This window comes from Erpetoichthys calabaricus, chromosome 9, assembly GCF_900747795.2.
Source record: "Erpetoichthys calabaricus chromosome 9, fErpCal1.3, whole genome shotgun sequence".
NCBI classification, from domain to species: domain Eukaryota; kingdom Metazoa; phylum Chordata; class Cladistia; order Polypteriformes; family Polypteridae; genus Erpetoichthys; species Erpetoichthys calabaricus.
In genome coordinates this window covers 183,346,906-183,361,506 of record NC_041402.2, presented here as the reverse complement: position 1 = coordinate 183,361,506, position 14,601 = coordinate 183,346,906, and the positions used below count along the sequence as shown (strand labels likewise).

Below are 14,601 nucleotides of genomic sequence, written 5' to 3'. Positions count from 1 at the left end.
CAATGCTTGAAGCAGTCTCTTTAAAAACAAGCCCGGTGCATTCTTTGCTGTAGCGATCAACCACCACGCCCCCTCGCTAAGCTGCAAGCGCGGCGATTATTCATTTAAAACTGGCTCTTGACGTGAGCTTTGGACCCGCTATACCACAAAGTCCCTCTGCGCAATGCACGTCTGACTGAGAACAATGTACTGTACAGGGAGAGACTGAACACGTGCGGAAATCATCGGCGCGTACGAACTGAAAGGGAAACTGGCTTGTGTGTGGTTGTGAACAGATGCAAAGGTTTGGCGAACATTTTGGTCGTAATCCGATTTGTACATGGTCTGAGACGTTCGTGATCCGAGGTTCCACTGTGTGTGTGTGTATATATATATATATATATATATATATATATATATATATATATATATATATATGGAAGAGAAGGTCTGTGATACGGTTTGCATATTTGCAGTTGGAGATCCACAAAGGGAGAAAAAAACGAATCACGTATCATAAAATAGTTTTATTCCTGAGCTTTCAACCCCTGTCAGGGGTCTTCATCAGAGGATAATGCTTAGACTTACAAGAATCAAAGGCAATATATAGCAACACATTCAGTGGGGGGTGGGTGGAGGTGACTAAGTCCGTATGATCAAAGGGGGGGGGGGGGGGTATCGTTAAATTAAAGTGCATATGTCCTTCTTAAGTTGGCATATGCTTATGCAGTTTAATTTAACGATACCCCCCCCCCCCCCCGCCCCCCCCCCCCCTTTGATCATACGGACTTAGTCACCTCCACCCACCCCCTCTGATGAAGACCCCTGACAGGGGTTGAAAGCTCAGGAATAAAAGTATTTTATGATACGTGATTCGTTTTTTCTCCCTTTGTGGATCTCCAACTGCAAATATATATAATATATATATATATATATATATACATATACTGTATATATAAAATAATGTATAAAAATAGCAAATTTGACATTGTTGTGTTGATACTTATAAAGAGCAATATATTTCACAACAGTCTCAGTCAAGCTGAAGAAGCAGAGTGTAACTTTTAGCAACAACCACACCATCCTAAACACCTAAAACAAACCATAGAATGTTTTATGCATTTACTTACTCTGCAAAATTCCTGACATTAATAGTAATATCAATACATTTTATTTCCAAATTTCATATATGCAAAGCTATCCTTAGCTTTCAGCATTGGAAATTTTCACATTGTTCACAGCCCCATTAATTTAAGTATATCCTTTTCATAGCCTTTCATGTGGATTGTCCCTGGCATTCTGATGGGAGGAGAAAAACGCAAATCGGAGAAGGCCAGGTAAGAGATAAGCTTTGCAAACTGTACTGGCTCCAGGTGAGAGAGTAAAAAAACATTTTAAAATGTTACTTGAACAAAAATGGTTTTCTGTTAAGAGGTGCATTATGTCATATAGAACTCAATTTGGGTTAACACCAGCAGAAACGATGACATACTAGCACAGGGTAGCCACCCCCAATTTCAGAACTAAATTTTATAAAACAGAGACGTAATTGTCTCCTTAAACAGTAGGTTAAGGGGGATTGTCAAATAACTTTGCAATAGGCATCATGAGCTATAGAGTTGCCATGGTTAATTCTTCAGTCTTTAGTCTCCAGGGGACTGAATTTGAATCCCTGCCTGGTCACCGGAATTTGCAGTGCTTCCTATTTCTTTGTTAGTCTTTAATTTCTTAATATTTTCTCCCAAATCACAAACATCTGTAATTTACATTAGGTGACTCTAAATTGATGTGGTGTAAGTGAATGTGAGTGTATGAGTGTAAGTGTGCCCTACAGTGCACTGCCCTCCTGGTAAATATTGGTCCTTGTCCTGTGCCTTGTGCCGACAGCATTGGCTTAATTTCCCAACAACCCTGAAATTGGCATAAGCACGTTCAGTAAATAGATGCTTTTATAGCTAGATAGATTAATGGGAGGATGAAGTTAGATTTAAGTTTTTTAAAAATAATAGAACATTCTCTTTCAGTGTTTTTTTTCCCCCCCCATACAAAGAATGTGTGACACAACCTGAAATATGCAGTCCATAAATGTTATCTTTTCTTTTTCAAAATGGACCATTTCCTCAGTGTCAAAAGTTGAGAACATTCAGACAGTCGAAATCAATGCTACTAAATATTACAGAAGGTGCATTTGAGTAGTTATGCAAGTGGAATGGTTCTGTATTTAATCCATCCATCCATCCATTTTCCAACCCGCTGAATCCGAACACAGTGTCACGGGGGTCTGCTGGAGCCAATCCCATCCAACACAGGGCACAAGGCAGGAACCAATCCTGGGCAGGGTGCCAACCCACCACAGGACACACCCACACACAAAGCACACACTAGGGCCAATTTAGAATTGCCAATCCACCTAACCTGCATGTCTTTGGACTGTGGGAGGAAACCGGAGCGCCCGGAGGAAACCCACGCAGACACAGGGAGAAAATGCAAACTCCACGCAGGGAGGACCCGGGAAGCGAACCCGGGTCTCCTAACTGTGAGGCAGCAGCACTCCCACTGCGCCACCGTGCCACCCCTGTTTTTAATTATTTTTATTAAATGTATTTACTGCTAATAAAGGTTTACTGGCCATCCTTGTCATTGTCATTATACACTTTACTTGCTTTCCTATGGGTTTGTTTCTTCACACTTCCCAAACATGTGCATTCAAGTTAGATGGCGACTCTAAAGTGGTCCCATATAAATGTATGTGTGTGTATTTGTGGGTTGGGGTGTGAGACTGTACCATGCAACAGAAAGCTGTTCCGTTAAGGCCTCAATCCTGCCTTGTGTCTGAACATGGTAGTGTTGGCTCTAATGCCCCTTTTAAAATGTGATGGAAAAGCTCGGAGTTACAGTTTGTGGAAAATCTGACACATGTCATGAGGCTGCATTAATGAAACAGCAGTAAGAGTGCTGCCATTTCACCTATTGCGTATTATCACCTTTTAGCAATTATAAAATCTGACACAGTAAAGGAACTGTTCAGTGTTTGGCACTGTTGTGTCAGAGCTGTAGTACCCTGAGTTCAATTCTTGACCCATTCACTTTTACTATTGAATGATCTTTGTGTCTCCTTGGTTTTCTTATCTCTGAAAGACATCCATGTTAGATTAATGTGCAATTCTACATTTGCTCAGTGTGAGTGAGTACAGGTGGGCACATGAGTGTTCCCTGCAGTAGAACAGTGTCTCATTCAAGGCTGTTTCCCGACTTCTGCTGAATACTGCAATGGCGAGGCTTTAGTTCTGTGTAAGGGAAAAACATGAGTTCAATAAATGAATACATTGGAGGCAGAGTGGTGGTACTGAGGCTAGGGATCTGCACCCGGTTTGAATCTCGTAAATGTCTTCTCCTTTGTGCCCTTGGGCAAGACCCTTCACCTGCAGCTGCTCCATCCTGGATATGATATTAATCTGCATCCAGCCCTGCAAGCAGGTCCTCCACCTTGCAGGGAAAAACCTTGGGGTTACTGGCAGGATTGGCACTCCAGCCACTGGTAAAAAAAAAAAAAACTCTGTTCACTGTGGTGCAGGGGTGTCACCCGTTGCACGGCTGCACTTGGATCCCAATCCGGGTGGTTAGTCATGTGCCGGGTGCGGCAATGCGTTGTAATCAGCGCATGGTCCCACCCTCCTCCTCCTGTATCTGCGTATTATCTGTAATTTTGTCTTGTTTTTTCATTTCTAGTTTGGGCATGTGATAGATAAAAAAAACCCCATTAAATTCAGCTTTTACGTATTTAAATTTGTTTTTATCCAAAGTAATTAGTATATCAAAGGTTTGATCACTGACCATTCATTACCTGTTTAGGGTACCACAGTAAGTAAGTTTTGGAAATTGAACTGAAACTGCCATACAATTTTTAAATATATACAACATCCTGCTTCAGAGGTGGCTTGTGCTTGAAGTTCAGTTAACCTTAATCTAATGCCACTTTTCATTTCACTTAGGTTGCGGAAAGGAATCAACATTCTCATTTCCACCCCTGGCCGTCTTGTTGACCACATCAACAACACTAAGAGTGTCAGCTTTAAGTCTGTTAAGTGGCTGGTCTTGGATGAGGCTGACAGGTTGGTTAGTTTGTCTGCTGTTTGTTTCACTTTGTCATTTTCTTTCAAGCTGTAATTTTGACAATGTTTAATGCTGGGATTGTTCTTTTTCATTTTGAAGTATGAGATCTTTTAATAATATTGATGTTGAAATGAAGTGCTATGCAATCCCTCAACTACTTTGCTGAACCTCCCTACTAATTTATACCTAAATAAGGGGAAATGTTTATTTTGTGCATTTTGAACTATGTAGTGTTAGGTTGTGGAATGAAATAATACTGCATAAAGATGCAACACATTATGTTGCAGTCTTTAGGAGTTTGGATACCAGTTTAATTCTCAGTTTCAATTCCATTGCATTCTGCATACCGTATAGGAAGATAGATTGCACTTTGTCACAAGGGAGAAATTTGGCTTTTATGGAAGCTTAATAAAAAAATCTAATTATATTATGACAAACAACACCAGAGTGACTAAAAAGAAAAAAAACTCCTGGTCATGGTTATAGATAAAAAGAACAGTCACAGGTGAGACATTGTAAAGTCGTATTGCCATTGGTATAAAGGGTATTGTCTGATATCTGTCTGCTCACATTAATGTTTTTCCAAATATTTAACTTTCCTCTGACAGCCCAAACATTTTATGTGGATTGGAAACTCCTTAATAGATCATATGTGAGAGAGCCTGCCTGTATACATATGGCTCCTACCTTTGATCTCCCTGCTGCCAAGATAGACTCAGGCTCCGTGTAACCCTGGGCAAAGAAAGGCGAGTTCAGAGGATCAATGGAAGAACAGAGGAGGCTTAATATATGGATAGGGAGCAAGTTAGTGGGTGGAATAGTGATATTAATATTTCTTATTGTTTGCCTGAATGGCTATTGGAGATTATTGTTATATATAAAGAAAGCACAGTATACAGTAGAGTAGCCACAACTAAACAACATGTTCAATTCACTTACCTTGATATTTCTTATTCCGCATTTTATGTATGTAAAAATTGAACCATGCTTTGCAGGGTTCACTTTTGTTGTATTAAAGACAGGTCCCATAACATAGTGCAGAAGCAAGGTGTTATAGTGCAATATAACCATATCATTATTTTGGGAGCAAGCAAGATGCACTATGACCGGCCTGTTTAAAAATTAATTAGAGCAGCAAGCATAATGGTAAAAACAGTATGTGCTCTGGATTTATGTTTTCACCTCCGCTTAATGGTAAGTTTTTCTTCTTGTAGAGAGTACAATTTATTTTCAATAATGTGTTCAGTAATTTGTAACTTGTGTTCAAGTTGAATGGAAATTATTGTCCAATTTCATTGTCACTCTGTTATGCTGCTGTGCATGCTGTGTTGCTCACAGAGTTTTTAATAGTTTAATTATACTTAATATAGCACATTTGTGGTTTCAGTATCCGATTCTCCTAGTAGTTATGAAATTTGGATTTTATAATTCCAGTGCAGTGTCATTGTGAAGAGAATTTTAAGCAAATGGAAAACAAGTGAAATGCTCAAAAACTTCACTCTGTTTATCTAGCAAACCTAAATATTTATCTTTTGAGCAGAATTCTGGATTTGGGATTCGAAAAGGATGTTTCTTCCATACTGAATGCTTTGAACACATCGTGTCAACAAAGACAGAATGTGCTGTTGTCGGCAACATGGACAGAAGGTAAAATGTTTATACAATACAATACAATTTATTTTTGTATAGCTCAAAATCATACAAGAAGTGCCGCAGTGGGCTTTAACAGGCCCTGCCTCTTGACAGCCCCCCTAGCCTTGACTCTCTAAGAAGACAAGGAAAAACTCCAAAAAAAAAAACCCTTGTAGGGAAAAAATAAAAGAAACCTTGGGAAAGGCAGTTCAAAAAGAGACCCATGTCCAGGTAGGTTGGGCGTGCAGTGGGTGTCAAAAAGATGGGGGTCAATACAATACACAGAACAGAACAAATCCTCAATACAGTATAAAAAATAAAAATGTACAAGTATGGAGTAGAATTTTAGATAATATCCTTGTTACACAGTACTCCTCTTTTCATATAAGGCTTATTCATTGAGGGAAACTGCCCATGTTCTGTTCTAGCATGTTTTGCAACTGAGTATTACTTACTTTTTGTGTAGCTGTTTTGATTTATCATTTGTATATTTTTAAGACATCTGATAATAGTCAGTCAGTTAACCGTACCTCCACCTATCCATTTTCTGAACCTGCGTTTTTCAGTGCAAGGTAACAGTAAGCTAGCATCTATTCAAACAGCCAAGGACATAAAGCATGAAACAGCCTAGATGAGATTTCACACACTGACCAACACTCACTCGTACTAACTAACTTTATAGTCTCTGATTCGATTAACATCAGACCTTTAATTGAAGAAACGGGAATAGTAGCATACCTTTATGGTGAAGACAAAGAGAAATAAGCTTTCAAGTTGGTTTGCACAATGAATCAGGTATGGGCTCCTTACATTTGTATCCATTTCTCATCCATCAAATCATCCATTTTCCCCACAATATTTTTTAATAAAAGAATATTTTTTTATTTGTGTGTAGTAAAGGTGTTCTGTAAGTGTTTGATATTTAAATTAAAGGCAGGTATTTTTAATTAGTGTAGTCTGAAAGAACGTTTTCATGTTTATTTAAATACTGAAAATGACATCTTAGTATAAATATCAGAAGTTAATTATGGAGGAGAGAAGGCACAGCTGCACATAAAAAATACTGTGTGGACATTAAGTCACAACTCCCATCCAGATGATTTTGAACAACCTGTGTAAAGGATTGCCACTTTGAGATGGTCACACCATTAATTTTAGCAGCAGGTAGCTCAAGAAGCATAAGGTTGTCAAAAGTAGTTTCCAGAGATTAAAGATATAGGGTCAGGAGATTTCCAATTCAAAGCTAGGGCTAACTTTGCAATAGTAATGCCCAAGGAGAATAATCTCTGCTGGAAAGCAGAAAAAGAAAAGGGCAGAAAGATCCGAGAGAAGAAAAACTTCAGGAGTGCAGAAGAGGACAGAAGAAAGAAACTACAGTACAAAAATCAAAACCTGAAACTTTAGGATATTGCCAATATATATATATGTAAAAAAAAAATACTTGGGGGGTTTAGAAGACCACAAAGAGGATCATTAGAAAGGTCCATAGGAAAATGTTTATGGGGGGTGAAATTACGGGCATGGCACAAATTTGAATTGTGTATGCTGATGATTGGGATGTGCGATTTCTTGGAATTTCTAGAAGCAAAAGCGAAGTTTTTAAAAATAAGGTCCCAAACAAGAGGAGCAGACTATGATAGCTCCAACTCCCAAACTGGCTGAATGAGCTAGTACTTGAAGGCAGCCTTGCATGAAAAGGCGTAAGCAGCAGCAACAGATTTCATATTAGTAGACAGAGAATGGTAAAACGTTAAAAATGGATGAAGGGAGATTTTAGAAGACAGTGACATACAACAATATCTGAAAACACTCCAGAGTTGGTGCCAGATCTTTAGTAGATTTTACAGTGATTAAAACCAAAAGGAGGAAAAAGGAATTCTGGGCTGTGTGATCAAAGTGTGGATTTTAGATATTAATTCCATCTGTACTAGGTAGTACCTATTTAATTGATTAACTGGTTACTCTATGAATGAATTTAGGTTTAGAATGTGCAATGATAAAATTAGTTAGCTGTGAGTGTTTAACTTGGTATTGGTGATGAAAATAGTGCTACATTAAGTGCAGTACACAGGCAATCCTCAGGCTGGATATTTATAATGACCTACAAGTCAAGGATATTGATTATTCTCTAAAGCAGCAAACACATCAAAATAAGCCAGTTCTTACTGCCCTAATTGATATGGCAAAATAGGTATTTTTTGTTCTGAATGCTGATATTTTTTACCCATTTTCAAAACACCTAAAGTGCACTTCCTTCTCTCTTTGTGTCTTATTTGCTACATACAGTATCTGAGCACCCTGGTAGTGTCTTAATATTCTCATATTTCAACTAAAGCCCACTGTGTTTAACAGAATTAAATTCAATTTTTCTTCCCATGGAATAACCTAAAAAATCTAAGGGTACTTTAACTTGCTACTGGTGTGTGACATGCAGAAAATCAAATCCACTGCCTATCCGCCACGTTGATTGGCAAGAGTTCCTCCTTGCGTTACAGGACAAGAGGCTCGTAGGGCATGGCAAAACAGTGCCTTCCTACAAATCAACTTCCTTTATTTTACATTTGCGTAGCGATGGTAGTTTTTTGTCCTCTTCAATCTCTGGAGTGCATCTTCTCGCAGTATTTTTCTACACCTTTCAAAATGTTGCTTATTCCTTTAATGCGTTATAGTATTCAAGCCAAAAACTCTTGCCTAATTGTGTTGTAATATATACTTGGCTATCTCACTTCAGCTTTTTTAATTATCCATATTGTCAATCATTCAAGATCTTTAAAGACATTGTGTTGTCCAGTAGTTTGGCTTGTATTCTGACAGGTGGTGCCTAAACCTTTTACCTGTTTCTTCATATGGTGCAGCAAAAAAGTTTATAAAACTGTCCCAAAAAAGAAAACAGTTAAAGCACTTTGAAACAAACCCATACTGCAGCCTTTCTTCTTTCTCAGCTCTCAGACATGAAATTCCTGTAGAGCTCTCTAGTTTGCAAAGTCATGGCTGCATTTTGCTCTTTCTTCCCAAGTCTGTCTACTTCCTTACCTTTTATGTTGTTCTCAGGTGTAATCAAGCTGGCTGACGTCAGTATGAGGGACCCTGTCACTGTGCAGGTCTTCACGAAATCATCTAAACATGAAGAGGACACTGAACAGCCACAAAACCTGCTTTCCACTGGTGGCTCTGAGAGTTTTGCTATCCCAGAGCAACTGAAGCAGCATGTTGTAATTGTTCCCAGCAAGCTGCGCCTCGTTACGCTGGCAGCCTTCATTATGGAGAAGTGTAAAGTGAGTGGTACATCAACTTTGGTCCTCCATCTGACTTACTTGGTAGATTTTCCTTTGAAGCTGCTGTTTCAGTTCTCCCTTGCTTGTTTCTTGAATAATTTAAGATAATATGCATCCCATTTAAATTCTGAAATTTATTTTTCCTTTAACACCTTAGGCCTACAACCGGTAGAAATTCTATTGGGGCCACATATTTAACCTTTTGCAGCTTTTAATGATGTGTCCCATAAACAATCTATAGAAAAACATGACAGAAATCAATGGTTTATTTTGCATTTTACTAACCCTCTTGGCTCATTATGTATGAAGCCTGGTGTGACTAACTGTAATGCTTTTTGACAGAGTATGTAGTGCTTTGCCATTTTTACTCCAAATTAAATGAAATTTGAATTTTAAGCTTATTTAGTGTAATATGTTTAGAACATAACACCTTGCACATTTAGATTTAAGAAAACATACAGCTGTGGATTCTAGAACTCTTCTTCATGTATGTATGTATTCTTTCCTCCAATAATTGTAGCATGAAAAGAATCAAAAGATTATCGTGTTTGCATCCAGCTGTGAGGTGGTCAAATTTCTTTTCACACTCTTGACAAATGTTCTGCGTGGATGTACTGATGGTCAAGAGACTTCATCCATCGGTCTTCAGCCTCCCCTGATGGACTTCACAAAGTTGCATGGCAGCATGAACCAGCAGGTATGGTAATTTCTCTTCTGCTTTCTTCTAATTTTGTTTTCATAAATCTGAACACTGTCCTGATTTACAGATATAATAGAGTAACAGTTAACCACAAAAAGCTGTTAATCATACAGTAAATTAATATATGCATACTGACATTAGTAGGTTCTTAGCTCCTAAAGGCTCCTAAAGGTAAAATAAGTGTGGTTAGGTGGTTTATTTGTAGTTTTATTTCATATATCACTGGCTTGAAAACAAGGTAAGCAAATGTCTGTAAAAGATTCTTTAAGAATCTTTGAAAAAGGCATGATCGACAATTGGGAGGCTAGAGTTAAGAGTCTATAAATTACATTTATAATTAAACTAATGAAATAGGAAATATAAAGTATTACTAACTGTTAACAAAGTAAAATAATGCCATTTAATGATTTATTCTTTTTTTATCCATCCGATCATTTGATAAACTTGCATTTTCTATTACATGGCTTTAGGAAGCTTGACCTTATCCCAGCAGTACTGGGTTTGAAGCAGGTATCAACCCAATCTGTGATATCACACTCTGTGGATGGGATGAAACATTAATGCACTACCCACACTCACACATTCCAGATATGGATGGAAACCAGAATATTGGAAAGTAACACACACATACATGTGCACTGTGTGGAAACTATTTGCAGATGATGACTGGACCAAGAATCTGGTTCAGGTCTCTGGAGATGTAAGGACAACAGCATTATCCACTACACAACCGGGTCTGCCTCATTCTTATTTAATTTTAATATCTTCTTTTAATTATGTCTCTCATTTTATCAGTTTTGTTTTCTTCTTCCCATCCTTCCCCAAGAAACGGTACAGCTTTTAGACATGGTGCTCAGCTATCTGCTAACTTTAATTTTAGATTTTTAGAGGCATATTGCCCAGACCTCATTGTTTTTATTTAAATGTCTTGCTCTGTATATCAGGCTTTGATTGAGAATGACTGCGTTCACAAGAAACTAAAAAGTATTTTCTAATGTATGAAATGGTATTTTTTGCTATACTTAAAAAATAGCATTAAAAATTTAAGAATTTGCAATAAGGTTATGAGGGGTGATCAAAACATTTAAACCCTGATCTATCAAGTGAAACGATAGTAAAACCAAACATGTTGTTTTCCCCATAATCCCTTTGAATACTTGTTATAATGGCTATAATGCTTTACTATGCCACTCAATTAAAACATTGTCTGTTGCTTTTGCAAAAACCTCTTTGTGATTGACTTGATGTCTTCATCAGTGGTTTATCAATTCCAACAGGGTTAGCCTTTTAGATTGGGGATTACCTGGTAGTTGCATGGGACCAGGTCTTGGGAAATAGTGAGGTTGGCATCTCTTTGAATCCACGGTTTTACAGAGCAGCCTGGGCGGTGTAAGGATGGAGATGTTCATGAAGCAGTGAACTACTTTCCTTACCATACCTCCATTGTTTCAACTGTTGTTTTTACTGTTTGTCAGAGAGTTGTATCCAAAGTTTCTCCCAGTCCAAATTCATTAGCTCAAGATTCTCCTTGAAACATTGGATTGATTCATTTTAGAAGTCAACATCCAGGGCACCCAGAGTGCACAGACATTGTTCATGTTTTAATTATTCACGCAAGATGAATTCAGTTGACCTAAGTATAACTAATTTCCAGTATCTGCAAAATCATGCTATTTCACTCTTCATTTCTTCTTTATAATTAGTTCCATTGTGACAACTTTTTCTTTTGTCATCAGTGTCAAAGGACCCTGGGTCATCTTCGAGAAACATCCTGTCATAATGAAATTCTCCGGCCCATATGAAGGGAGCCGGTCCTAGTATACAGTATGTTGACTAAATAAGAATGAATTTCCAACAGCTTAATGTTGTCTCGTATATTATAAATTCAGTGAGAACACAATACTAGATTGTGTGTTTTTACATCATTTTTTAACTTAAACCACAAAGTCTAGCAGCTTGTACTGTATGCATTTTAGTACACAGGAGCTGGTATTTACCCTGTTGAAAGATCAGTACCATAGAATACCAGTTTAAGGATCAGACGGAAAAACATTTGATGTGCCCTCATCTTTTATTAAAATTCATGCGCTTTTGCTCTTACTGTATTTCCCAAAGTAAGTTCAAGTAAGCATTAGACCTCCTTTTAAGCTTTTGTTTATTCTGTGGCTTTCATTTTGGTTACTATGATTACTGCTGCTGTTATTATGTTGTATATATTAATATTTTATTTTTATGAGCTTCACCAAAGCAGATTTTTTTCTAACAGACATAGGTATGATAGCAATTAAAGTAAAAGTAATAATTTCAATGCATCTAGTACTTTGCAATTTAAATTTGACTGTTATTTAATGCCATTTGAAAAATGATACAAGATATATGTGTTGTGCCAATAAGCCATTTTATTTAGCTGGTATCAATGTGCCTGTGTTGTCTTGCACAAACTTAAATCCTTTAGACCGTTTAGTCCTTGCTCACAATATTTTCACTTAATGGATGCTTTAGAAATTTCAAAGAAAGCTGGTTAGTGATGTAGCCATCACATATAATAGACAATATTTTTCTAGATTGTAATTCATCATTATGCAGATTTCATTATGTAAGAATACAGAGCTCTGATACACCAGAGGAGACAATTCAGTCCATCAAGCTTGTTTGGTTAAATTAGTCACTCAGTGACTCACACCATGTGTACATTACATTTTTTAGTTCAGAGTGTCTTGAATCTGACTTCTTACAGAATTGATCTTGGTGTGAAACATTCAGTCTATTCTTTGTCATGTGTCAGATTTCAGTACATGTTTACACTCTTTTGTGTATTTGTTTATAGCTTGTTTGATGTAATGCTTGATATAGAACTTTCACAAAATTGTCACATTGGTTTTCTCTTGCACCTACTGTTATTTTTAGAACACCGGAGTGTGACACACATTGTACATGCGGAGCTCTACTGAAACTTGAAAATACTTTTTAGTCTGTATCTTGTAATCTTGGATCGCATATTTGTGCATTGGTTATTGTTCATGACTCGTAGCCCTAGGAATCTGGATCTGATTTGTAATCAACTTACTATCAGTGTGGTGTCTGCATGTTATTCGGTTTAATTTATTGTTTTCATTTAGGTAGTATACATATACAGTATGTTGTCTTTTATTGGTTTAAATTTAAGTAGTACACCAATGCGTCAGTTATTGTTGCATCCTTTTAGTACTTGAACCCCAGTTTCCAAATTCCCAGTTTCTATCTCTTCTGTATGCACTTTATATATTCTCCTAGTGTTATGGATTTCCACTTTCATCCAACATCTTTAAGATGTGAATGTTAGATTAAATACTGACTGGTTCCTACTGTGTGCCCAGTGCTACAAGTAATAATAATAATACATTTTATTTATACAGCGCCTTTCCCAAGCTCAAGGCAAAGTCTTCTGCTTGCCTTAACCCTATAATGGAATAAGCAAGTTCTGGAAATCGATATGTGTGTACAAAATCAAAGTACCTGGGGTGTCCTAAAACCTTCCAGTCTTTACCATCCATCCATCCATTTTCCAACCCGCTGAATCTGAACACAGGGTCACGGGGGTCTGCTGGAGCCAATCCCAGCCAACACAGGGCACAAGGCAGGGAACCAATCCTGGGCAGGGTGCCAACCCACCGCAGGACACACACAAACACACCCACACACCAAGCACACACTAGGGTCAATTTAGAATCGCCAATCCACCTAACCTGCATGTCTTTGGACTGTGGGAGGAAACCGGAGCGCCCGGAGGAAACCCACGCAGACACGGGGAGAACATGCAAACTCCACGCAGGGAGGACCCGGGAAGCGAACCCAGGTCCCCAGATCTCCCAACTGCGAGGCAGCAGCGCTACCCACTGCGCCACCGTGCCGCCCCTTCCAGTCTTTACTGCAGGCATAAACTTAAATCTTTCCTTAGCAGCCATAATATGAATGCAAGTACCATATTTTAATACGGTTTATTGCAGTGTCCACACTGACAGCTGTATGCAGTCTTATTTCACAAGTCTCAAGCCTGTGTTACCTTAAATCTCAGGCTAGAGAAAAACTGGACATGCTTGCACCTCCTTTAAAATCCTGCATTTTTTCTGCTAATTAAACCACTAATTGAGCTTTATTATGCCTCAATTGTAGTACCACAGGGACCCTGGAGAAGGAAATGTCCTTGATTTATTTACAAGTTAATCTCTTGAATGCTAGGGAATAAAGGTTGTTCTTTTAGTCTTGCATGTAATTCTTGCATCACTTTATTACTGAATATCAATTTATTTTGATATGTTTAATTACTGCCTCGCAGTTAGGAGACCTAGGTTCGCTTCCCGGGTCCTCCCTGCGTGGAGTCTGCATGTTCTCCCCATGTCTGCGTGGGTTTCCTCCCACAGTCCAAAGACATGCAGGTTAGGTGCATTGGTGATCCTAAATTGTCCTTAGTGTGTGTGTGTGTGTGACCTGCAGTGGGCTGGTGCCCTGCCCGGGGTTTGTTTCCGGCCTTGCACCCTGTGTTGGCTGGAATTGGCTCCAGCAGACCCCTGTGACCCTGTAGTTAGGATATAGCGGGTTGGATAATGGATGGATGGATGTTTAATTACTAGTGTTGATAGTACTAATATACTGGTATATAGGTATATAAGGTATTTAAATAAGAAGTGATATGGTGAATTTGGATGCATGCCTTTTTTGTTACAGGTGTGTGTGTTTAAGTTGACAGGTGTCCTGAAATTGTCCCCAAAAAGTATATGTTTGTGAGTTAATGTGCTCTGCAATAGACTGTTGTGCTTTTAAGGGTTAATCCTGGTGTCACATCCTTTGCTGCCAATTAGGCTGTGGCTTCCCCGATACACTTGAACTGAATAAAGTGAGAAGTATGGACAGCTATATACAGTA

General features: G+C 38.3%; 1 protein-coding gene across 2 annotated transcripts in view; it reads left to right on the top strand.

Moving 5' to 3' along the window:
- ddx31 (DEAD (Asp-Glu-Ala-Asp) box polypeptide 31) overlaps positions 1-14,601 on the top strand; it is a 136,550-nt gene that overhangs the window by 57,783 nt on the left and 64,166 nt on the right. For both annotated transcript variants that reach the window (XM_028808571.2, XM_028808572.2), the window contains exons 10-14: positions 1,252-1,316; positions 3,972-4,091; positions 5,633-5,739; positions 8,776-8,999; positions 9,520-9,696. In XM_028808571.2, coding sequence (XP_028664404.2) covers positions 1,252-1,316; positions 3,972-4,091; positions 5,633-5,739; positions 8,776-8,999; positions 9,520-9,696 — 693 coding nt within the window. The remainder of the gene's footprint in view (positions 1-1,251; positions 1,317-3,971; positions 4,092-5,632; positions 5,740-8,775; positions 9,000-9,519; positions 9,697-14,601) is intronic.